Source organism: Carassius auratus, unplaced genomic scaffold, assembly GCF_003368295.1.
Source record: "Carassius auratus strain Wakin unplaced genomic scaffold, ASM336829v1 scaf_tig00005205, whole genome shotgun sequence".
Taxonomy (NCBI): Eukaryota; Metazoa; Chordata; class Actinopteri; order Cypriniformes; family Cyprinidae; genus Carassius; species Carassius auratus.
Genome location: NW_020523635.1, coordinates 31455 through 59027, shown reverse-complemented (window position 1 = coordinate 59027; position 27573 = coordinate 31455). Strand labels below are relative to the sequence as shown.

The following is a 27573-nucleotide window of genomic DNA, read 5'->3' as shown; positions in this document are numbered from 1 at the left end:
CCATTGTTTCGGAACCTGGCACATTTTCCCCTTAGCTCGGTTTATTTGGGCATATGTGAACACGGTAATCACGCTCGGATCACGGCAATCACGCTCAGTTTACAGTTTACCTTCATTTTTTGTACATCGCTAGTGGCAGGTAAATCTGACCCAAGCAGAACAATAATAAGACAGCATTCACAAACTCGCAAATAGCAGTGCAACCATCTGCATGAAACAAAGTAAATTAAAATGCAGATAATCTCAATTAAAACTCACAATGATAAAGAGCCACAAATCTGGCAAATGTAGCTTTTTTTTATTCATTTATTACTAAACTGCAGGTTTATTTTTAAAAATTAATTAAACTAATCAAACTCAAAATGAAATATTACATTTTTTTGAGATATTGATTTTTTTATTTTCCTAAGCTGTAAGTCATAACCATCAGAATTAAAACCAAAAAACCTCTTGAAATATTTTGGTTTGATTGCAATGAATCTAGAATATAAGAAAGTTTGCTTTTTTGAATTTAATAAAAAAATAAAATAAACACATTTTCCATGATATTCTAATTTTTTGAGAATGCACCTGTATTAGTGTGTACGTGTGAAAAGAATATCAGTTACTTGGTTAGTTTGTTTTGAAAAAGCAACCGCTATTGTTATTTACAAAGGATATGGACGTTGTTGTCCCTCTAAAGCTCTTGGATCTACCATAAATCTGAGCTGCTTGGCCCCTGCGGAGCGGTGACTGGGTCGAGAGCCACCATTGGCACATTGATGAATCCCTTTAGACGTTCCAATCAATACGGCTTTATCTTCAGGCAACCTGTGCAGACGCCCATGTTAGTTCACCTGAGGTCCTGAAGAACTGATCGGTGCGCTGTACATCAAAGCTCACTATCAGCTATAGCACGCTAGACAGCTACAATCAGCACTGAAGGCAGGAACCTCTCATTTTCTATGTCAGCTAAAGATTACTGATCTATAGCCAACTCTCCCTTGGCTACAGTGTTATATGTCATCTTTATCAAACATGATCTATGTCTCTGAAATGCAGCAGCTTTGGTTTATTCCATCAGTCAGTCAAGAGCAAAAAAATATTTATATAAGAACAGTGCAACTGGGATGCACAGAACAGATATATCACTTTAAATGTAAATCACATGACTATGGAACTATGGTACAGTAAAAGAAATGATCCTATTTAACAGTAAAAACAAAAGCATTTCTTTCCCATTTTAGCACATCACATACCTTTACGCAGGTTTACTGATACTGTTTGTGAGGGCTGCTGAGGCATTAAATAGGGTTAATTAGTGCAAATGGGCAATCAGATTTCCTATTGATTGTGACAGTGCAGATTGCCTTCCAGATAAATGAAATCCTATAACTCTGAGTCCTGCTGCAGATACTGATAATGCTGTTAGCAGCCATTAATGCTCTTCCGTAATTAGCTTATATCAAAGTAATTAAAACAATGACAGTGTAAAGTAATTACGTTACATGCTAACTCAATATTTCGTCTGTGTTATCTCAAACTATATGCTCGATATTTTGTTTTCAGAGCATAATGGAGGGCCCTTTCACCATTTTTGAACATGGGTCATTGTATTCATTATGTACCGAAGTGATTTAATGGAATTGATTTTGATTTACAAGACAAGGCTGAAAGAGGGCTAAAAAGATCATAGACTATATAATCATGAGATATGTATTGTGTGTGTGTATATATATATATATATATATATATATATATATATAATAAACACAATGAATGTTCTATCACAGTTATTTATCAGGACCTTATCTGAGGTCAAAGCTTCTTGGTGCTGATGAGGTCGTTGGTGGTGACTGTACAGTAAGATGGATCCCCCTGCGGGCCATTGACCCATCATCAGGAAGATGTTACAGTGGAGAAGATCAATGAACACTCAAAGAGAGCAGTCAACACCTGCTGATACAAACACTGTTTGATAAGCTCAGCTCAAGAGCGCCCATCAATGAGCTGCAAAGATATTGAACTGAAAAGGAGCTCAGAGAATTGTGGGATTTCAATCACCACTAGATTGACGCTGTAGATTGAGATGTGATGTGGCTGAAAAGGAGCTAATACTTACCCAAGTCAGTCAGATACAGGCCAACAACGTCTGTTTTTCAGACCTTAAACGGGGTAAGTTTTAGGACTGGGTTAATAATAGTATTCATTTTGATTAACAATTATCAATACTTAAATCCCTAGATCATTTTTTTTTTTGTTTTTTTGTTTTTTTGCTGCTGTCTGCTGTTTTCAACTCAGAAGCATGAACAAAACTTCACTTAACGTAATGTGTAGCCCACATTTTAGCCAATAATTAAAACATGCTTTATGTATTGTGTTTTAATATGTAACATATCCACATCTTTAAAGTTCTGTCTATTTTATCATGAAATTTAAACAGTGAATACCATTTGGCACTCTTTAACATCACCGTAGCCGCCTCAGTTCAGTCAGCAGCATAGAAGGCATCTCAAAAAAGCCAAAATGTCCACAGTTAAAAAAAAAAAGATAGGTGCATTGATTAATATATCCAGTAAATAACATACTCCTTATATTCTTACTGAACCTGTTAGTGATGTTTCATTTTATTGTGTATTTGATTAACTCTGTCATATTTCAGTTATTTATACAAATTTGAGAATTTGAGTAGATACATATAAAAAGTTCATATAAAATGTGATTTAAATGTTTGTTTACAATTCAGTTTGTGTTATTTGAATGTTGATTACTGTCTAAAAATAAATAGAAACTCTTTTGTTAATTTTAAACTTTCAAATTATAGTAATGTATAATAGTCTACACCAGTTATCCTTAATATATGCACACTTGACTTTAAGATTGTTTTAACTCAAAGCTTTGCCAACCCACAAGAGGCCAAGATGTGAAAAAAGGTAAAAAACGAAGAAAGCAGGACTATCTGATGAAGTCATGCATCCTGCTGAGTGTGACTACGAGGTTTAATCACACATGCAAACACACATTCGTTCACTTACTCACAACACATACACAAGTAAAAAAGCAAGGAAAATAGTTTTAGCCAAAACTGTGTGTCATGAGTGATAGTGTGGTGCTAATAACCAGCTGTGTTGGAAAACATCAGCGTCCTGCCTTATTGAATGGAAAAAACGATCACCGTTGTCAAAACTGATCACTCACTTACAGTGACTAAAACGGCAGGTTGTAATAGGGCACTGACTCACTCCCAAAACACAGAGCAGACGAGGCTGCTTCCTCCATACTGGAAAACAGCACTTCTCGAATATGGAACGCGGGACTAGAGGTCTCCAGGGTCAGCCTCTATACAATGTGATGCTGCCTGAAGACGACAGCCCTAATTGTAAACATCTGAGACGGCTTGTGATCTGTCACCAGGCAACATTGCCTAGATGGCAACATTGGCCTAAACGATGTCTGTTAGAATCAGAACTCTGTCAATCACAGGATGCCGCGGAGTCTAATTTTACATACGCTGAGTGTGTTCACAGCTAGCGTGCCATCTGATGGAGTGGCTTTAATTTAATTCAAGTCAATTAGCAAATCTTTCCATTAGCAGTGGATTTGGAGGATCTAGGTGCCCTGAATGTACATTATTTATAATGAATTTTGTTGTTATTGTCGACTTTTAATAACAGTGCGCCGGTGCTCTCTACATTACCTTTAATCTTTAATCAAGGAAAACTTGCATTTATAAGCACTGCGCTCATGTTATTTGAATGCTGGATCACAGAATGGTCCAAAAATGAGCTTTTAGGAGAAAAGAGCAAGACATCAGGGAAGGTACAGGCCTAGGCTATTTTAAACTGATACTTTCATGGTCACAAGAAAGCAAGTGTTTGGAGTTTCTGTGTTTATTAATTATGAATAGCTAATTCAAAAAGCACACAGAGGTACTTGTCAATGGATGATTACATTAATGCCAACCTCAAGACTTTAAAAACACCCAAGAAATTACAAAATAAACATAAATCGTAATTTTCTATTTTTAGTGATGTTGAGAAGGGCTGTGCTGATTAATATTTTTGTAGAAAGGATTCTTATCGTGTGCAAAAGAACAGCATTTATTTGAAATGGTTGGAATTTAACAATTTACTCAACTCACAATTCAATACAATTCATGATACTTATTCCACAGTTTTCTCATGATTTTTCTAACAAAGTAATTTTTAAGACAAGGTATGAATGAAAAGATGTCTTTTTACTATTTCTCAGACAAAATGCTGCATATTTCTGCACATTTGAAGCAGAATGGTCTGACTTTAACTTTTTGACTACAACAGCAGACGGGCTGAATGAGAACGTAAATTCACTCACTGCCAGCAGGTGGCACTTATGTAACAGCCGCAATACAGCCTTTCCTTGTTTATCGCTGTAAACAAAGCAGCTGCGCTTAACATTACTTTAATGGGCATTACACAGATGATAACTTTTCTGTAGAAGGTTAGTTCCCTTCAGAAATACATTCGTATAAACTCCCACCCCAAACAATCTCAACCGAATTTAATCGTAACATACAGTAGTCTATTTGTGTCGATTTTCAGCTGAAATCTCTAATGTAACATTATGAGTGTCTTTACTGCCAATTTAATGCATTCTTTCTGAATAAAAGTAACAAATTTACTGACGGATGTGTATTAAATCACAAAAATGAGTGGAGTTATACACAAAATATAGCTTTTTTTAAGAATTTTTATTCCTATTGAATAGACTTGTAAGAATGACAAAGCATATCACACAGTATAATTAACTCCCATTAATTATCCGTGACTCTCCTTCTTTCCCAGGAGAGTGATAGTCTGTGGTGGGATGCATTTGCTACAGAGTTCTTTGAGGAGGACGCTACATTGACCGTTGCCTTCTGCCTGGAGGATGGACCAAAAAGATACAGTAAGATTTAAGCTTTTATCATGTGACAGTGTCATTTTGTCTGCAAATTTGCTTGTACTGGTGCCAGTTGAAACCAGGCTTGACGGTGCATGGCTGTATCTATGGAGTCTGGAAATGTAGAAGGTAATGATCCATAAAAATTTGTAGAGGACTTTGAATCAACTAAATCCAGCAGATCTTATTGACTTTTATTGGTCTTCCAGGAAATAAGTTCCCTAAACTTCCCATAAAAACAACACTATGTGGTTAATGGCCTTACATCTCACTATGGAAAAGTAGACTAAGAATGTGTTGTAATTGGTAAACTGACTTGCAAGGTTCATATTTGTGAATTATTTGTCCTGCAGCTCTGCCAGATTTAGTCTAAACACCTTGAAAAGCATGAGAGAGTAATTGTTTGCAGTGAGCTAGCTCATCTAGATTTGGCTGCATTTGCCAAAGCTCTGCTAGCTTGTCCATTTTTTAGTTTTAGTTTTTCCTTTCTGCACACTTTCCCTATCTTCCTCTCTGATGATTTGAGCTGTGTTGTCTGTCCTTATTGGGTTCTCTGCTTTTGGTTAGTCATGCAGAACACTCTGCCTGTTGCAAAGAAACGTGTGAGTCAACATTCACTGAAGCCCCCTCCCTTTCCGGGGGTCTTTGTAGTGCTGATAGATTCCGAAATATATACTTTTATTATGCAAAATGAATATGCCATTGGACTGTGCGGGCAGCATTACAATAGCCTCAGCTTTATCCTCTTCTTAAGACATGGCATTTTATTCTTCTTCATTTGGTGAGGTTTGAATAGTTTTAATTGAACAAAGGCATAAAATCCAAACACTAAAATGTTTAATTTGTCATTTAAAATGTTATTTCAGATGACAAGTTTCAAAGAGTTCTTCTTTGCATGTTAATTCGACATTGCAGCATGTAATATTTTGTAATTCTCATATACACCATTTAAAAGTGGAAAGACCAAAGCTTGCGTTGGCTCCGGAGGCCCATAGGGAACCAATCCTCCATATCGATTGAGGAGAGAGTTCAGTCCGTCTCTTGTGACAGCTCATCTTTAGTCTTCAGAGATGATTCCTCTTAGTTTCAGCCACAAACATACACCCTCACTCCATCACTGTCACTCACACACAAACACAAGCACTGCATACTACATCTGCTCAGGCCCTTTATAAATTTCTCAGTCCTCACTCCAGCAAGCATCATTAGGGATTTTCTGCATCGGTGTAGCCTCACATCAGTATGCTTGTTTTATTCTTGCTTGTCTTTGTATGACATGTTTACAGTAATCACTGTTCAGGTTCCATTGAGTAACTCATTCCTCTGCTTTACATTTCAAGACATCAGATCAAAGATAATCTAATCCACTTTTTGTTCACCATGTCCTGATTTAATGTATTTACTGTTTATGAATTATTTATTTGAAATAAGGTCATATCGCATACATCCAATGTCGCATTTTTAATGCACCCTCTGGAATACTTGATTCTGTGTCCATTAACCTGTAGAATTGATTTGTTGTCCAAGGTAACCTTAGCGGAAGCTTTAAGATAATCTACAAGTAAACTAATAAAATAATTGAATCTTAAATCAATATGTACATTTATCTGTTTATTTGGTCAGTAGCCAAGTAATAAATGGGATAATGTACAGTCAACAGCCAGTCATTATTGCCAGTAAACCTAAATATTGTACATTATCAACTCTAATTTTGGAATTCTAAGGTCTAAATTTGATGTCTTAGTTAAATGATTTCTACATTATGTTTTAGATGATGTAAAAAATATAGATTTTCAGCATAGTTTAAGCTAGAAGATATCGGTTAGAACATTATTCTGCACTAAATTAAACATAATATTGTCCTTTCCATTTTACTTTTATTATTTTTCAGGCAAAAATAAAAGGCTTATGCTTGTATAGAGGAGATTCAGCTAAGAAAAAAAAAAAAAAACCCTCACTGTACAACATATATTTGACATTATTTATTTAAAAAACAGGGACATTTCTACGAACTTCAAGACCTTCATCACTGACCCGAAAGTGATTATTTCCTCATTATTTATTTTACATTCATAGTTCCCTAGATGACTGGTCACATTGCATTTTAACAGCTGTTTCAAATAAAGAAAGGTTCCTAATGATTGTTAAAACTACGGAGCCCCTCTGGTCCGACTTTGTCAAAAAAAATAATTAGCACTTTCTTGTGGCCTCAAGATAGTAACTCGTGGCCTCAAGATAGTAACTCGTGGCCTCAAGATAAGTGACTCGTGGCCTCAAGATAAGTGACTCGTGGCCTCAAGATAAGTAACTTGTGGCCTCAAGATAGTAACTCGTGGCCTCAAGATAAGTGACTCGTGGCCTCAAGATAAGTAACTTGTGGCCTCAAGATAGTAACTCGTGGCCTCAAGATAAGTGACTCGTGGCCTCAAGATAAGTAACTCGTGGCCTCAAGATAAGTGACTCGTGGCCTCAAGATAAGTGACTCGTGGCCTCAAGATAAGTAACTTGTGGCCTCAAGATAGTAACTCGTGGCCTCAAGATAAGTGACTCGTGGCCTCAAGATAAGTAACTCGTGGCCTCAAGATAAGTGACTCGTGGCCTCAAGATAAGTGACTCGTGGCCTCAAGATACTAACTCGTGGCCTCAAGAAACTAACTTGTGGCCTCAAGATACTAACTCGTGGCCTCAAGATAGTAACTTGTGGCCTCAAGATAGTATCTTAGTATCTTAGTATTTTTTTTTTTGGACAAAGTGGGACCAGAGGGGCTCCGTAATTACCCATTTAAAAAGGAAATTAAAAACTTAACATGATTACACTTAAAAACTCTTTTTATAGTTATGAAAACCCTGAGCAGATTATTTCAAGTTCTAAGAAATCTTGTCAGACCATCTCCAAACATATATAAAATATTAGTTTAAGAGACAAGGACTTTACACTTATATTCACAAACAAAGTCTGTGATGATAAGATGAGGGCGTTTTTTTTCACCACAGTACCATACCATTGTGGATGGATGGATAATGGAGGGATTATTGAAATGCATTAGTTTAAATGGCCTCACATTCTCCTTCTCTTTTCTCTTTCTTTCATTTTCACTCTCCAGGACTGAAGCTTAGTCTTTCTTGTTCTTCTACATATGTCTGTTCTCATTTCTTGTCTCCTGAAGTGATAAAAGATTTGCTTATCTATTGAATGTTTATCTGCATATCTAATTCAAATAATAAAAAATAATACATCTATAAAAAAAGGTCAGAAAATATTTAACACAATATGCTATTTTTATGAATATTGGGTTAGCTTAGTAACATTAGTTACCATCAAACTCCATTGAAATCAATAGTGGGTCAAGTCCCTTGTGTTCTTCACTTGAGTGTGTGGAGCGTGGAGCTGTATCGATGTAGACCGTTCTGAATCGCACGTCCTGATTTTGCCAAGTTCGATGTGTTCCTAGGTCAACATATTTTGTTGACCCTGGAACAACATTTTACTCCAAAAATATATTCTTAACCATATCCCTACACCTAAACCTAACCTTAACCATGAGTAATCCCTAAAATCAGAGGATATGATAGATGAATGACACTGATGTACAAGCACCAAACACTGATTTTAAGCGTAAACTTCACAAAATCTATAAACTGGTTCTTCAAATCTGATTGGTTAATCACAATGTTGTTCCAGGGTCAACAACGATGTTGTCCCAGGAACATGTCTCACTTGGTAAAATCAGGTTCTGCGTTCTGAATCAGCCACTTATGCGTTTCCATTTCAGGTAGGATTTTGCCTCAGAAGGCAGATGCCTATATAGGCTACAGACAGCAGCCTACTCGCTATGGAGTAGGACTTACAATGTGGTTTAGCATGTACCACCCTAGTTACCTGATTTTAGCTTATTGATCTGCAGCACCCAAACCTGAACGCAGGACCATATACAGCCTGTTTCTGGAGCTGATTTCTGAAATACTGTGAAGTGCTTTAATTCAGTATTTTCTTCACATCTCTCCTCATGGACATTATTAGCGGGGGAATAATTAATATCTGAACTGAAACACTGTTCTTGTTTTGGGTTGAGGCGAGGAGAGTTTCAAAGCGTGATGCAATGCCCCTGCAACTGTGACATCCTAGAAAACTTCCACTACTGAAGCGCAACACTTCATCTGACAATAACAAACAAACCAGAGACGTATTTATTAGCAGATTTGGAAGAAGACTGTTGGAATCTGTTTTGTTTTTTGTTTGCTGTTGTAGAATGGCATCAGTGCCGGTTTAAGTGAAGAAGAGTTGAGGATATTAGGCTCATTAATCAGGTTCGAGTTGAACTGAACAATTCATAAGCTCTTTTTGTTGATTATATTGATGCATGTTGGATATGCTATTCATTTGATTTATTAGCATACAGTTAAGTTAATGAAACATTTTAATCAATTGGCAGTCCTAGATTGCAGACATTTCTGTGGTGGAGAGTCTATTGTTTAAGATGACTTGTGAGGGAAAACACGGCAAAGAGAGATTGACAGTGTGGGGAGTTGAGAAGGCTCAGCTGTAGTCCGGCGCTGGCAAAGACACAGGTCTTGTTGACTGACAGCCCAAATTTCAAAACAACCTCGAGATGGTCTCTGTGTGCTTATATGAGCACTCTTAAATGCTCTATCTGCAGGTCTGGATTGATACCGTTAAGATTACAGAGAGATGTTAAATGCATCTATGCACTGGATGAAGATGTGTATGTGTGTTTGTGTGTCTAATGCCACTGTTTCCGAGCATGTGCACGTATGTGTGGGCAGCAGGAAAAGAGAACAGCTGTGTGATAGGATGGGTCTTTCTCTGCTCTTCCTGCTTTCTGTCTCTCTCCAACTCCTTATTCAATGTCGAAACAATATCACTTGAACTGTATGTCTTAATTCACCTCCAGATCAGCGTCACACTTATGCCTGATGCATGCACAGCCATGCAAAATATGCACACACATATCAAGGTATTATACAGATGTAGAAAATTGTGTCTCTTTTGATCGTGTCATCGGGTAACAGGTTGAATGTTTACTGTGTCCATTAAAGCTCAGTGAAATGAGCAGGGCACTGTTATTGTTGTGCATGTGTGTGTTTATTACACAGTGTTATACAGTGTGTGTGTTTTACCCAGGAATGGGAGCAGAAATGAAGTCACGCTGCACGGTAGATTTGGTAAAAACAGAGTCATAAAAAAAATAAGGAGTTATGAGGAGCCTGGTGCACTTTTGAGCCAAGAACCTTCCAGAAAGTCAACATGGCCCATGCATAATGAACGAGAGGTGCTCTCCTCTTATATGCTCAGAGACTGTATGGATAAGAAGCTTTGGCACGTAGTTTGTAGACATACACAAACTCTCACAGAGACACATAGCTAGCTATATTGATAATGCATGCATTTGGCCAGGCTCTTTTATAATGGACTAATGTAATTCTAATGGACGGAGAATATATGTGTGTGTGTGTCATCAGGATATTAAATGTTTATGTAGCTCTGTTTCCCCTCCACACCGCTGTTATGTGCCGAATATGGACTCGGGTTAACCTCTAGTATCTCGTTTTTCTTTTCATTCACTCCTGACCTCCCTCTTTTTGTGTTTTCTGCTGATGCCCCAAAGTCATGTCGTCTCAGTTGACTGCAACATTTTAAGATATAGATTTAGACTTTTTAAAGGTTTTTTTATATGTTTAGTTTTGGGGCTGGTGAGATTTGTCATGTTTTTGAAAGTCTCTTATGATTTTTATGTTTTACTATCAGAAAAATACAGTAAAAGCAGAAAGAATTGCAACAAATTTGGAGGAAAATAAATCAATAAAAGATGACAGATGAAGGGAGAGAATGCTGACTTTAAATAGAATCAGTCCAATACTGAAATGGATCAGTACAAATAGTTTTAAATAAATGGAATTATGGAATTATTAATACACACTACTGTAAAAAAGTTTGTGGTCAGTAAAACTTTTTAAAATGTTTTTGAAAAGATCAACCATTTAAAATACAGTAATATTATGAAAAGCGTATTACAATTTTAAAATAACTGTTTTCTATTTTAATAGATTTTAAAATGCGATTTATTCAACAGCTGAATTTTTTATCAGCCATGACTCCTGTCTTCAGTTTAACACAATCTTTCACAACTCATTCTAATAAAGTAAAAGTAACATTTTATTATTATAAATGCTGAAAACAATTATGCAGTTATTTGAAAAAATATATATTGCATTTTTGCTGAATTAAATTTTACTGCCCCCAATTTTTGAACAGTATATTAAACCGATATGTTATCAGTTATCTTGTGCTTCTTCAAGAGAACTAAAATAAACATCAATGGAAAAGCTAAGGAACAATTTTATCTTTGTCTCTTCTTCCATCCTGCTCTCTTCTTCTACACTTCTCAAGTTCATCCAACAGCTTCAGCTCCTTTTCCAGCTGATGTGTGGCTGTGTTCCTAGGCCTGGCGTCAGGTGCACGCAGCAGTAAAGCGTGAGGTTATTTAAACAAACCCGGCAGGAAACCTCCCCTCCCACTCCATAATTCACTCAAGAGGAATGGGAGGGAGGTGTTGGATTGATCGTGGCACAAAGGGAGGAATTACCACTTGGAACAAGACTTCCCACGTCCTCTTTATCAGCAGTGGAGACAAGGCCGTATCTGGAAGCATCATCTTGAGCCCAGCAGAGGGCTAAGAGAGGCTTAAATGCTGCACTGAATCCTGACAGTGACAGTGATACAGGCTTCAAGAGTCCTGTGGTGAGACAGAAACTTTGGAGATGTTTCTGACACTGGAAATACTTGATGGAGAGATTGCTTTAGATCACATTGTGCCTATATCTTCCAAGTAAAGGCTCCAGTTGGAACCAAAAGGCTTGGGTTTCACAGCATGATTATATTCCAGAAAGAACTTTTAATTCACTGAAATAAATTCTTTAAAACCCCATCTACTGTACTGATGCTTTAAATAACCCAGAAACTCATTTCTTCTAAACTGTTTTTGGCTATACTATAAAAGTCAGTTGGGTGCAGCTTTTTCTTTTTTCTTTTTTTCTTTTTTGGCTTCTGTTGTATGGGGGGAGGAGTATGTTTTGTGTTCCACAGAAAATGGAACTTTATACAAACTTGAAATGACATGTAAGTAAAGGATGGCAGAGTTTAACATTTTCTTTCAAATATTCTTTCAAAAACATAGTTGTTTGCATAGACTTAAATAATGAAAAAAGACTTGATTAGCCTTTTTTCCACATGACATTTCGGTGAAAGGTCCTTTAAATTGCAGACTTACATATTTATTGTTTAAAAATGTAAGATGCCAAAATGTTGCTATATTGTTATCAGTAATGAAGGGCATTAACTCCAGCATTTAACCCTATAAACCCTATATAGTCTATTTGATACGTTAATTTTCCAAGACCTCCAAATTATCAACATTATCAAAACTTTGCTGAAAAAAAACTGTTGTAAACTTCATGAATTGTGTCATATGACTGCAAATGTTGTAAAAGGCCTTTTAATATTATTTCTAAAAATGCCATCCTTCAGGTCATGGTACTCATGTCCATTGCCGTGATATCTTTAATAATTTTTATAATGATATTTATAATTTTATAAGACCTTTTAGGAATAATAATATTTGTTTTATTTTAAATTGACATTTACTGGACTGAAGCAATTCAGTATTACATCCATTCATCATTTTTAGAAAAATCATGCTAAAATGTGATTTACCGAAATCAGACTTTTGAGGAATGTTTCTTTGTCCTTCTTTTAATCATCCTTATCCCACACCCCAAACAAAATAACAGAGATGTGATCATAAAAAGCATTTAAATATCATCTTACTATGAAATTATTGGAATATCCAGGAGTGTTAACTGATATTTATATGCATTTTATGAATTTCATGTTTTTGCAGTTTGGACCTCTGAATAAAAGCCTGTATTAAATATGATACTTAACATAAAGCACATATGCAATTTTTTTTTCTTCAAAAAACTGTTCCAAAATAAAACAATATTTTTCTGACTATGATTTCAAATGTCAGGTTTCACAGGCCGAAATGTGTGTAAAACTTTGCAGCACATATTGCAATAGTGAAAGTGAGATTCCAGCTTGTCTTATCGGGACTGTGTTTTCATGTCGATGGAGGATAGACATTTTAATAAATCAGATCTGGAAGATGACGGGAAGTCATACTGGTTGATTCGGTTGTGGTGGCATCCGTCCGGGAGCCCTTGAGGAGCTGTGTGCCCCATGAGCTTGCGGTGAAGTTGGGAGGAAGAGTGGGCCAAGCAAGCCTCTCCTGAATTATGGATGGGGGGGAGGGGGGGGAGGTGTGGATCAGGACTCATGGGAAAAGCGCAGCACACATTCAGACACACACACACAGAGGCAGTGGTGTGAGGCCAAGCGTGTTGTGAGGGCGGTTGCGGGTGAGTGGAGCTGTTCGCCTGTGTCTCGTTTTGGCGCGGATGTCTTCAGGGATTACTGCTGGAGAGGGGAGAACTCCGAATCTATCAGACAACCTCCCTCTCTCGCTATCTCCCATCCTCCGCATCAATGAGACCGAGATGTGATGAGTCAGAATATTCTCTGTGGTGTATCATAATCACAGCGCAATTCTGTCTTTTTATCTGCTGGATCTGTTTTCTAATCAGTCACCGTTGCACAGATCATTTGAGACACTGTGACCTCGAAAATAACAGAAACGCACATCGAGCTGTGACCTAGAGTTTTCTCAGGAGCAGTTTACCCAAAAATGTAAAGTGGGTCAACGTTTACTCCCTCCCATGTCGTTTCAAAACCCATGGTTTGCAGTGGAACACAGAAACAGTTATATTGAGTCTGTTGAGTTCCAAAAAGACAAAAACAATAATAAAAAATAAAAAACTAAAAAGCATCATAGAAGTTGTCGATTTGACTCGTAGAAAGCATTCAGATTCACTGGCAGGAAGAGCAGCCCAAGGGTCTGGGTGTTCAGGTCCTCCGGACAGACATTTTGTGCACATGATTGTTCACCCTATCAACCATATAGATGTCATCATTTCATGTTATCTCTCTTTTTTTTTTCACCAACAATATTTTATTCTCTGAGATCAATGCACTTTGACGAAAGTTTGAGGGAAAGGGAGAAAGGAAGGAAGAGAGAAAGAGGGATTGAATTAAAGTTTTATGAAAGATGAATATTTCATATTCTGGGCACTGAATTCCATACTAGTGTGGTTGTGTGTGTATGTGTGTGTGTGTTCATTTATGTGCATTTTTTTTTTTACCATTTCCTGATTTATTTCCTTGTTTTTATTATTAAAGTAATGATACCAGAAGTCTATTAGCATATAAAACCAGTTGTTATCTTCAATTTATATGGTATCCACAATATTAACTTGTTCACCGTTCATAGTTGTATTATAATACATAGCTGCATTCTGGTGATGATACCTGTCCTTTGCTGTAAGGTAATTTTATGGTTAATATATATATATATAACTTTCTGCACTAATTGATCTATATCCAGCTTTAAAAACAAAACTTACTTTTGATAAGTTTCATACATCCTTGTTTAAAAGACTATTCATTTCTTTTCAAATAAAATCTCACTGACCCTGAACGTGTGAACTATAGTGTATATATAAAATTGTTAAAGTACACAAACAAAGAGGTATGTATAATTTTATCTATAGACTGCATTTGGGTTTCGGGGCTGAATTAAGTTAATTCTTCGGGTAAGTCTTTAGATTAGGAAACAGTATTCACTATTAAATAATTGCTTATTAGCATGTATATTACTAGCGTATTGGCATATTTTATTAGTGCTTATAAAGCACATATTAATGCCTTTTAATGCATGACCATATTCTAGATCCCTAAACCCTAGTTCATATCAGAGAGAAAACTGAAAATGTGTTGCCTAATCTAAGTGTTATACTTGGTCATGCCGAAAGACTGGTATATGTTGTTGTTGTTTTATTTTTAATATTGATTTATTATTTGTGTATATGACAATAATTTGTAACTGCATTTTGCAAACAACAGAATTTTTTCAAACAGAGGTTAACGGCTGCTTGAACTATTCAGCTAGCTAGCAAAAGCACTACACGATCCTTTGACAAATCATCTCTCTGGTATTATTATTTCCAGTTTCACCTCGCCAGCTTATCCACTGAGAGGGTTAGACTGTGTATTCTCACATCTCTGTCTGAACCAATACCTAATCATTATCTATTCATAATTCACGCTGACAATATGAATGTTGTCCCATCAGAGAGGGTAAAACACAGAGTCATGGGAGCTGCTTTTGCATTTTAGCTTTAGAATTGATGTGTGCGAAAGAGAGAAAGCGAGAGAGAGAATGTAAGTGCGGGTTGTGTTCTGGAATGGAGCGATTGTCCCCAGAGAGATAATTACTGACAAGGAAGGGCAGAGAGCTGTTCTTCTCTTTTTTTATCCTTTTTTATAAACCCCGTTCTTTTTGGAACCCTCACTCTGAGTGTCTCGCGCCAAATGAAAATCTCGCATGCTTCTTGTAGTCAGTCAATATTGAAGTCGAATAACTAAAACCGCAGTTTTGGTGTTTGATAAGTTCACTGTTGCGCTGTGCTTTGAAACCCTTTCTTCATTTTTACTCGCTTACATGTTTGTTGCTACGACCTCGTAAGTTCTTATGGCACACTTTATAAATACTGAGTTATTTGTAATTGTGGAAATAAAGTTTAACTCTCTCACAGCGGGTGGGATTGTGCACTTTTTGGAACGCTGCTTGGAAAGTCACAGTGTGACCTAAAAAATTGTGGTGCAATATTCCCTTCCCATAATGCTGAAGCACAATTAATGATGCTGCTGTTGCAGTCCTTTTCAGCATTTCTCAGTTCTAAAAATATTCACCTGTTTTCTAATGGGATCTGGCTGTTTATTTTTTTGAGGCAGCATCCTAAATTAAATGAAATGCTTTATATTGGCAGCAGCTCTGTACATTATAAGTAGTGCTCTTCACACAAAGTGATTATACTTGCTGTTGATTTCAATACAGAGGAGGTGTGTAATACTCTAAGAAGCATAAATACACACAGACAAATTATTGGGAAAATAATTGTTTCTATATTCGTTATTAATGTTATTAATATGTATATTAAATGGAATTGATCAAAAGTCACAGTAAATATTTTATTAAAGTTTAAATTGTTAAAAAAAAAAATTACTTTTTACTTTTCATCAAAAAATCCTGAAAAAAAAACTATCTTTTATGGTTTCCACAGAAAAATACTCAGCACAACATTTATAATAATAACAAATGTTTATTAAGCAGCAAACTGGCATATTAAAATGATCTCTGATGGATCATGCGACACTGAAGACTATAAAAAATATATATTTTAAATCCACACAATACTGTTTTTACCATATTTTAAATAAATGTAGCATCAATGATCTCTATTAATGACTTCTATAAGAGACTATCAAAACATTTAAAAAAGCTTACCAACCTCAAACATTTCAACAGTTGTGTATTTACATGGTGCATTAATGGCAATAAAAAGAATCTATTCTTGTATAATTTAGAGGACCTGAAATATACTGTACTAATTATTTGGACCACTTTTATGGAATTTATGGGGCTTTTCTGTCTTTTATGAAGCCTGAAAGTTTCATTGTTATAAGATAAGAGCGAATGGTACAAGAATTTGTGTTGAGGTGGTGAGAAGGTATCAGACATTTTTTATTTGAAAAAAAAGGGAAAAGGTGGACCTTTGTTTTGCATGTTTGCATGTTTGTCTCGCAGCGTAACCTTTCTGTCCACCCTCTGTGTCTTTTGACTGTCTCTCTCACCCTCTCCTCTCCGTCTGCTGTGCCACTTGAAACTGAACTCCTCTCTTGTCTTTTTTGGCTGCGAGTGTTGGCATCCGTTCTGGAGCCTACGCTCAGCGTGAATTAATGTGCCTAATTAACACGATGTTAATTATTTGTAAATTGCGTGTTTGGGTACACATTACTTGAGAGGCATATGTTGCACGACGTGTTAGCCGAAACAAGCGACTGCTTAATCCAATCTCTGGAGTGCTCGCTTCTGTAGATGGGCCAATCAGTCTGGAGTCCCCTCACAACACGCTCAGAGGAACAAGATTCACAAAAGCATGTGTGTTTTTGTCAGAATCCTGCTGAGGCTAACTTTTATTTTAAAGAGAGGTTGTTTGAAGTGCTCCCTCTACAGGTGGCAAAGAGAAATCTACGTCCCAGCAGGACTTAGTTCGCCATTTTTGTCTCGTCTTTTATAGATGATTATGAATACATCATGAAAAAATAAACAAATGAACAAAGGTGTCAGAATAAAACTAAATAAGCTTACCTTGAAAATGACCTGAGGGAAGTCTTTGATTGCTTGGCAAAAGAGGTTACGGGTTAAAAACATACATTTCATATTGTAGGAGTCTTTTATTCCTACTTATAGAACCCCTATATTCTCTTCTTTTGTCTCAGTGGAGGTCAGTCTCTGGATGATATGGTGGTATTTCCAGATATTTTATGAAGTAAATGTCAGCAGTTAATAACAAACAGAAGTCTTGGTGACATTACTGTCTATTTATAGTCTTGCCATGGGATGCTAATGGACCAAGTTGTCGATGTTTGCATTGTTGGAATAATCCAGTTAGTTCACTCATAGAGGGCATAACCACACCAATTTTGATTTTCCATGTAAATAGATGTAAAACCATGTATTCTGACTAAATACCTTGTTCACATTTTCTGGATACACTTTGTTTTGTTGCCCTTGTTACAGTGTTAAGTACTGAGTAATATTAATTCACTACATGGAGCACCCACTGACTGACAGCTATTTAGAGGAATGGGAATGCTAACAGATAGCTTTCTCTAGGTATTATAGAGCTCCTTGTTTGTCCAAGCTTCCCTGATACCACACACACACACACGCCGGTCTCTTATTTTGGTGTGTGTCTGTGATTTTATGCCCCATGGTTAGGCATATGGGCCGCTATGCCACAGTGCTCAAGAACTTTAGCGGGCAGTCAGGTGTGCCCTCAGTAACAACATCTCCCTTCAGCATGACACCCCTCGCTGTCACCCTGCCTGTCAGCCTTTCATTTTGTGTCTCTCTCACTTTCTTTCTCTCTGTCCTTCCCTATAGCACTTTATTTGCCTGTATTCTGTGCTGTTCTTTCATTCATGGGTATTTCATATTTATTTTCAGCATGCCTTCGAAGCACTCCACCATTCTCTCTCTCTCTCTTTCTTGCTCTCGCTCATTAACAGTCAGCTCCCGTCGTCGGCTCACTCGGTGTCTTAACCACTAGGGAGACCTTCATTTATACGCTCAAGCTAGGGCCCTCCCTCCCTCCGCTGTCATGATTCTGCCCTCGTGTCCTTGATTTTTCCTAGTCTTGAGGCAGGATCATGACAGACCCGTGTTTTGTGTACAAGCGCATGGCCTTGTCTTTGGGCCATGTGCTTGTGTTGTCTCGTTCCCTTGCCCCGCCCCCCTTGTTAACCTAGTCGTGTCTTGATTGTCCCATCTGTGCCACCTGTCGTGTCTTGATTGTTCCCCCTATTTAGATCTCCTAGTGTGCTCTGTCTTGCGTCGGTTCATTGTTTCCCATATGTATTCCTACTGGTCAGTCTTGTGAGAAGTTTACCCTTGTAACCCCCTTGAGAAGTCTTTGTATTAACGTGAGTGTGTGGTTGTAGTTAGTGTTTAAGAGTTTGTTTTTTCATGTCAATCCTGTCCTGTTAAGTTGTTTTGTTTCTGACATAGCCGTTGTTTTCCCCCTCGTGGGTTTTTGTTTTTCCCCTTTTTGTAAATAAACCCCTTGTTTTGTGATTCCCTGTCTGCACTTGAGTTCCTCCTTGCCTAACCCCTGACAGAATGAACCGACCACGAAGGAACTCAGCAGACAGGAGGCAATGCTGGATGGCATCAGCCAGCCAGCGAGATTGTTTTGAGGGCTCTCGCCTTGTGGTGTTCCGGGGGACCAGGGGAGGTCGTTCCGGAGCGAGCGGGCGAGAGGAGGAGCCCCAGAGGTCCCCACCTACCCAGCTGCCAACGATCCCAGAGGGTCGTGTCCTGGCCGTGGCAACCCTGGGGGATCAGTTAGGTCCCTCCCAAGATCCTGAGGCACCTCCCACTACCTTAAGTCTCCCCATCAAGCGAGGGAGACGGTTTTCATGGGAGTCAGCTTCAGAGTCTTCGGCGTCCGAGGCTGCCCTGCCCGAGACCAAACTCCCCCAACCCGCCTCTGACCCAGCTGTAGCCTCTGCACCGCGCCCGAGGAGGAAGAGGAGGAGGAAGAAGGGGCCTGCCGGTCCTGTGACCCTGTCTCCTCCCGTGCCAGCAGCGGTGAGCGCTGGCGTGCCCGTGCCAGCAGCGGAGAGAGCTGGCGTGCCCGAGCCAGCAGCGGTGAGCGTGCCCGAGCCAGCAGCGGTGAGCGTGCCCGAGCCAGCAGCGGTGAGCGTGCCCGAGCCAGCAGCGGTGAGCGTGCCCGAGCCAGCAGCGGTGAGCGTTGGCATGCCCGAGCCAGCAGCGGTGAGCGTGCCCGAGCCAGCAGCGGAGAGCGCTGGCGTGCCCGAGCCATCAGCGGTGGGCGTGCCCGAGCCAGCGGCGGTGAACGTGCCCGAGCCAGCAGCGGTGAGCGCTGGCGTGCCCGAGGCGGCAAAGAAGAAAGCCGTATTCAAGTCGGCAGTCGTGAGAGCGGAGGAGAGAGCCGCGGCCGACTCTGCAGCAAAGACTCTTGTACAGTCGGTCTCATCTCATAAGGAGATGCCTATTATCCTAGCTGCTAAAGCCTTTTCTGATTATTTGTCCCGTCTTGTCCAAATTTTAGAAATCCCCGTCAGTCCTGTCTTGTCCCCTGACCCTGTCCCCAGAAGTCCCAAGTGTCCAGCCGTTGTCTCCCCGTGTCCTGTTGATGTGGCCCCGTGTCCTGTTGATGTGGCCCCGTGTCCTGTTGATGTGGCCCCGTGTCCTGTTGATGTGGCCCCGTGTCCTGTTGATGTGGCCCCGTGTCCTGCTGTTGTGGCCCCGTGTCCCATTAATGTCCCCCCGTGTCCTGTGGTCCCCCCGTGTCCAGTAGATGTTGTCCCCCCGGGTCCAGTAGATGTCGTCTCCCCGCGCCCCGTAAGTCTTGCCCCGCGTCCCGTAAGTGTTGCCCCGCGTCCCTTGTCTGCTCCTGTCATGTCCCCTGTCAGTTGTCCCGAGACCCCTCCCCGCCCCTCACCACCCAGACCTGCCCGTACCCCCCGTCGTCAGCCTTCGTCCTGTCCTCCTAAGATTCCTACCCCTCCCACTCACCCTGGTCTGTCCCCCATGAACTTTGTGGTCCCGCCCCCTCCCCTTCCCTGTTTGTTTTTTTTGATTTGTCACCCCAACCCTGCCGTTGTGTATTCATGTTTGCCCTTGTTGTTGTTCGTCATGTCTTGTTGGTTTGTGTCTGTGTCCCAGTCTGTCATGTCAGTCGTGTCCCGTGTTTGATGTTCCCTTGAGGAGCGTCTGGAAGCCGCTCCTTAAGGGAGGGGTTCTGTCATGATTCTGCCCTCGTGTCCTTGATTTTTCCTAGTCTTGAGGCAGGATCATGACAGACCCGTGTTTTGTGTACAAGCGCATGGCCTTGTCTTTGGGCCATGTGCTTGTGTTGTCTCGTTCCCTTGCCCCGCCCCCCTTGTTAACCTAGTCGTGTCTTGATTGTCCCATCTGTGCCACCTGTCGTGTCTTGATTGTTCCCCCTATTTAGATCTCCTAGTGTGCTCTGTCTTGCGTCGGTTCATTGTTTCCCATATGTATTCCTACTGGTCAGTCTTGTGAGAAGTTTACCCTTGTAACCCCCTTGAGAAGTCTTTGTATTAACGTGAGTGTGTGGTTGTAGTTAGTGTTTAAGAGTTTGTTTTTTCATGTCAATCCTGTCCTGTTAAGTTGTTTTGTTTCTGACATAGCCGTTGTTTTCCCCCTCGTGGGTTTTTGTTTTTCCCCTTTTTGTAAATAAACCCCTTGTTTTGTGATTCCCTGTCTGCACTTGAGTTCCTCCTTGCCTAACCCCTGACATCCGCTCTCTCCCCTTCTCCCGTTTTTCTCACTCTTTCCCCCTGCCAAGTATTTATGTGTTGATTTAGTCATGCCAGACTTTAGCCAATTTAAGAAACAGGCCGCGTTTGCAGCCGTTTCATTTTCTCCTTCTGCCGGTGCAGTTTTAACCGGTGGCGGCAGTGGCGTCTGTCTTAAGGGAAGCTGGGTAAATGAAGTTCTCTCTCTCTCTCTCTCTCTCTCTGTCCCTCCACCACCCCCGTTCCGCTCCCTCAGGGCTGGTGGCACAAACATAATTTCTCTCAAAGGGGAGTTTGACTGTAAGATGGATTATTTCTGCCTGAAATCAGACGCTAAGCTGGATAAGGCTGCTCGTCCGTTCAGTTTCAATATTAAAATAAGTTAACACTGCAGAGCCACTCGCAAAAAGTACAAGTTGTTTCTGCAAGAGTGTCTGCTGCTTTCTTGGCCAGAGATGTCCTGCTAAATGTGCATTAAAAGGGTTTGTAAAGCTTTTTAATGGGTGGCTCAGAAAAAGTTTTGTGTTTACATTTTTAATATGTATTTAAAATAAATATACACTACTATTAAAAAGTTGTAGGGGAACTTTCCAGAAAAAAAGAGAAATGAATCAGAAATGATGTATTAAATTGGTCAGATGTAAGACTTTAACATTGTAACTTTCCACCAAAATATTAAGCATCACAGCCGCTTTTAAAATTTATAATAATCATGTGACTGCAGAAAATTCAGCTTTAAATCACAGGAATAAATTACATGTTAAAATATATGTAATGATAATTCTGAATATCACTGTTTTTACTGGATCTTTTATCAAATAGTTGCAGCTTTGTTGTACATAATAGACTTCACAAACATTTTTTGAATAATAGTAATCAAAAATTAATTTCATTTTTCTTACCTCACTTTTATTACTCTTATTTTTTGGTAATATTTTATTGTTCATTAATTCCATCTAAATATAGTGACATCGATGTTAATGGTTTAAGCGTGTTTAAAACTAACTAACATTAAGATACATTTACTTATCAGTTTCTTTTTTCTTTTTAATTAATTATTTGTTGTAGTGTGTATGGATTCGATTTTTTTTTTTTTTTTTATGAAGCACGAATGCAAGCTAAAAAAAGAAATCGAACAAGATATACCTGAGGCCACAAATCCAGACAGGGGCTCTGTCTTTGTTCATTGTTAAAAAAAACAACAGAAAAAAAAAAAGTTGCATAATTATCTCCAGCTGCAAGGAAGAATAAGTATTCCAACTCAACTTTTTGAAAGACCTCAGGCAGGTTACTGTAAACACAGTTTGCAAAACAAACTATCGTACTTTATATCAGTTAGGCTAATCTATAACATTTATTATCAAAAAATCCCAGTTGTACTATGTCAGTGCCGATGCTTATGCACGGTTACAACATTAGGAACATTTTTGTTCATTTTTTAAATCATACCAACTGTATCTCTGAAGTTGCAAGAAATTGCTCAAGATGTACATCTTACTTGTTAATAATGTACCGTAACAAACAGTGCGAAATTAAGAGATGCATAGACATTTCAAGTCAATTTAAGAATACATTAGACAAAACACAATACAATGTAAATGACATCTCGTTTCCCCCCTCAGCAATCGGCCGGACCCTCATCCCTCGTTACTTCAGCACGGTGTTTGAGGGTGGTGTGTCAGACCTCTACTACATCCTGAAACACTCCAAAGAGTCCTTCCACAACTCCTGCATCACTGTAGACTGCGATCAGTGCACCATGGTCACGCAACACGGCAAGCCCATGTTCACCAAGGTAAAGTAGGAGAGTGTATGTGTGTGTGACACCATATCCTAAACACGCACAACGATTTCAAATGAATTAATAAATCATGAGGTGCAGATACACTTAGTTTCTATGTTTGTCAACGAAACATGCATTCTTTGTTCTCCTTGTGCATTTTTGCTCATTATCGTAACCTCACATGACACAGTTATCTGCTTCCTTCAGTTCTTACACTCCCTGTGATAAACCCCGTAAACTGTCTGACAGAACAAACAAACATGGCAGGCGTGATAATTTACTACTTTAATCACAGCCAATATTCTATGTGTTTACTGATGGAGGTCGTTAGGAATCCGTGTGAAATATTTCTGGCAGCTTTGGACTCTGCTGAGAAAGCTCTTTATGAATCTATTACTCCGTACTCAGCCTGTGTGTTGTCATATACTTTAGCTTTTGATTCGTTTCTTTGTCATAGTAAAAAAATAAAAATAACAATAATAGAAACTGGTGATATTTAATTTCAAAATCACAGTCTGAATTTGCTAAACAAGGACACAAAGCAAGCATAACAAACATTTTACTGTATTTGAAAGGTGGAGAGCAAATTACAAGACATGGTTAATTTTTGTGTCAGTTAAGCATTTTACTGAATAAATATGCAGTTTGCCATTCATCTAAACCAAATGGGTTTATGTTATCGCTTGTACCATAAAGGTCATTTCCAGTTGACATTATTGTATTTCTATTATGCTTCAGGATAGGGTTACTGTACATTTTAGAATATAAGATAGAGCTACTTGATTCTTCACCACTTTTGCAGCATCAATTCTTGCTGTCATAAATAGTCATAATAAAAAACATAATGACCTATAAAAAGTACAGTCGTGTTGTCAAATTATGAGGAAGGGTCAAAGGTCATTGGCCCATTGTGGTTTGGAAGTAACATCATGCCCTCAGTTGTTACAAATAGATTTTAAAGATCTGTCAGCTGTAGTGGACATCATGCATCAGAGGGTAAAACCACTTATCAACAGATTCTGTGTTTCCACCTTGTCCATCAAGCACTTTGGATTATTTTCACGCACTGATACGGACTAATCCATTCTAATCCATACAAGAGCCTGAGTACTTATCATTACAGAGGAATAGAAACCCACCGGTCTTTGAGCAACTGATTACAAAATCACAGCTGTACTTTATTAATCAAGTGCTGTATTCAGAGAGATGGTCAAAAACATAAAAGCAGGTATTTTAGTCACCTGTGTATTTGTACACAATTGGAGAACATTTTATTCATAAATGTAGCTCTTGTCATCTACAGGCACTTTCATGTCCCAGGAGTTGATTGAATGATTGATTCATTTATCTGTTCTGTTAAAATATCATTATATTTTTTTATTATTTATTTAATCAAAACTAACATATTTAAAATGTTTTATTTTTTATATGAGGGTAAAACTGTCTTGCAAACTGTTAATATTGTGTTTCTTTTATTGTGTGTATTTTATGTTTATTTTATTATTTTATTTTACATTATTTATTTATTTTTGGTATTTATCTGTAGATCTACTTTTACCCCATCCCAGAGCCAGATAAACAGTCATAATCTATGGAAGTCTGTTATGAAATGATCAATGTTTAAAACTATGAGAACTTGTATTAATTGTGTAACAATAATTTCAGATTTTGCACAAGTTTCACCTGTGAAAAATTTTTCACCCAGTAAAGTTTCATTCAAAAGTCAGTGTTCTTTTAAACCAACTTATTATATATATATATATATATATATATATATATATATATATATATATATATATATATATATATATATATATATATATATATATATATATATATATATATATATATATATTCTTTTTTTGCAAGAGCATTTCATTTGCAATAACAGTTTATTGTGCTCATTTAGAATACATGAAATGCTAACAATAAAAATAACCGTATAAAGACTAAGGAGATTGCAAAATGTAATTTGCCTCTTTATGATGAATAACTTGTTATATTCCTCAATAGTAAGTCGCTTTGGATAAATGCGTCTGCTAAATGAATAAACGTTAAATTATATTGTAAAATGTAGTTTCCTTCACAAAGTAAATGATGATTTCAGATATGGTGGAAATGACACGATCATAGTGTGAAAAAACATCAAGAGAATAGTATATCCAATACTGGACGTATGAAGAATCACCCATATTTCAGTATTCAAATGATTGGCTGGACCAGTTGAATTTTAAAGCAGAGTTATGGAGCACAGTGAAAGACAGATGCTTTCATTTTCACTTAGCTTTTTTCCTCAGCATGTTACGTTGTTAAGAGATAGTGCCAAACGATAGATGGAACTAAGGAGAGCTAGAGAAAGAATAAGACAAACCAAAACGGGAGAAGCATACAGAAGATGAAAGAAGAGCGAGAGAATGTGAAAGAGTGTGGTCATGTGATGGCGCTGTGCTCTCCCGCCAGCCGCTTTTCTTGTTGATCCTCCAGAGACCATCTGTGCTGAGGGCATTGATTAGAGTGGCTCTGGCGGGATTACATCTTTGCTGTTGCCATGCCAACTAATCAGCTGACGCTCTCACCCCCCAATCCCCCTTCCTCCCCCTCCCTTTCTTCCTCCTCCTCATCCTCCGGTTGCCCCAGCAACAGAACACTGGGGCTATGAGTAGCGCAGCTCTAAATTCAGCAAAATGTTTTTCTCATCCTGTTGTTGTTTTTTTGTTTGTTTGTTTTTTTAAGTAATTGCTAATGGTTTATGACCTCTGCATGTATTCAGAATTTTGTTCTTTTGTGTTTGTGTAAGCTCTTCTCAAGAATTTCCATTACGTTGGCCTTCGGTTCAGGTATACAACATAAACACCTTTCATTAGGAAATGGCTTCGAAATGCTAACATCTGGTTTGAAAAGCCCAACTGACATAAAGTCTGAAAAATATCCATTCTGTCATGCTCAGAGCTAAAACGTATTTCTTTGTGATGAGAAAAAGCCATAGTCTTTAATACATCATAGGTTTCTGAATGTTTGCGTTCTCAGGTGTGTACGGAGGGCCGGTTGATTTTGGAGTTCGCCTTCGATGATCTGATGAGGATCAAGACGTGGCACTTCACCATCAGACAGTATCGGGAACTTATCCCACGGAGCATTCTCGCCATGCATGTGAGTTTGATATCATAACTCTATCCTAGGGCTCTCCTGTCACATGGTTTGGTTGCAGGTGTGTGTGTAGTATATAGGCTGTAGGCTTTTCATTTTATAAAATGTAATGTTTAAAATGTTTGTTTTTGAACTCAAATGCTGCACTACCATTCAAAAGATTGAGGCCGGTGTGTTTTTTTTGTTTGTTTTTTTTTTTACGTTTTTGAAGGAAGTCTTTTATGTTCACCAAGGTTGACCATTGAAATATGGAGACAGTGAACTTCAGAGAAGGACAGGATACAGACTCTCTGCCTTTTTGTAACTTCTTATCATAATCATATATTAATTGCAATAATGATATTAATAATGTCACATGATGAGCTTATGTTTAAAAAGATGTGAAAGCCTAAAATAATTTTGGCTGTTTAAATATCACACTTATACCAATAAAGGTCATTTTCATTTGACACTATCGCTGTTGTGTTTCTAATAGTATGTGGGTTTATGCCCCTGGAGAGACTGTCTGGATCTTCAGAATATAAGATAGAGCTACATGATGCTCCCCCACTTTTGCAGCCTGATTTCTTGCTGTCATAAATAGCTCTCTGCATTTGTCATTACTTCTGATAATCATATATTAATTATAATATAAGAATAATGATATTAAAAATGTCGACAAACTTATTTGTGGAATATTAAGACTTTTTAATGTTTTTTGAAAGAAATCTTTGGGGGTTTTTTGGAAACTTTTTGGTCACACTTTATTTTAATTATGACTTTTGCCTCAATTTACTTCCAATTTGCTGCTTATTGTTGCTGCTTGTCTGACTTATGAATAATTTAATATTTTGGTTTGCGTCCATCAATGTTCAAATAAAAGGAAAAAATATAGTTACGATTTTTGGTTTGGATCATGAGTGCTATAACGCATGTCTACACCAGACACTGTCATAATCACGTCCCTGTCTATATACTGGATGCTTCAAAGCAAAAGTGCAGAATCTATTTCTTTACTGAAGTGGGTCAGAAATAGAATGAGGCATCCAGTTCAGATATTATATTGGGCTCTATTTGCATTTGTCGTGTCACTTGCATCTGGTGTAAACGGAACTGACAAGAGATAATAATTATAGAATAAATGAAGAAAATATTTTTACAGCCAGTTTATTCAGAGATATCAAAGCTGTCTTGGATAGAAAAAAAAGGTAAAAAGAACAATCAAAAGGTCAAATGAGTAATATGTAATGAGTAATGAATACAGCAGACATACTGCGATGAAGGAAATAAAAGCAATTAAAAATCTGGGATTTGTTTATATTAATATAAACCTTAACTTTTAATGACTCTTTGCTTATCGAGCTTTAAACCACACTTGAGTTTTAACTCATTTCTCCCCCTTGTAGATTCAGATATAGTGTAGTTTTAGAAAGTTTGTTCACTGCAACTTGTGAAATTCACATGCTCTTAAATTGGGCCCTTTGGGGCCCTGTGTTCTGGTGGAGAGGGAGAGAGAGTGAACGAGGGAGAAAGGGCTTTGAAAGATTTTTGACAAGGATAGTGCAAAAGTTACTGCAGCATGTTTGATCGTCTCATTCTCGTACACAAGGGTAAAGTTGCACAGAAATTGAGTCAAACTCATCTGATCAAGACTAATGAGGATATGAGCAAACTGGAGGAACCTCGTTTTAGATTCTCTATACTTTGCTATTTTACTCTG

At 38.2% G+C, this 27573-nt stretch overlaps 1 protein-coding gene across 1 annotated transcript in view; it reads left to right on the top strand.

The window, feature by feature from the left end:
* Positions 1-4775: 4775 nt before the first annotated feature.
* Positions 4776-27573, top strand: part of LOC113070649 (LIM domain-binding protein 2-like) — a gene marked incomplete at its 5' end in the record, with an annotated part of 35043 nt that continues 12245 nt past the window's right edge. The window contains 3 exons of the mRNA XM_026244041.1: positions 4776-4905; positions 22567-22739; positions 25755-25877. Of these exons, the coding sequence (XP_026099826.1) occupies positions 4776-4905; positions 22567-22739; positions 25755-25877 (426 nt within the window). The remainder of the gene's footprint in view (positions 4906-22566; positions 22740-25754; positions 25878-27573) is intronic.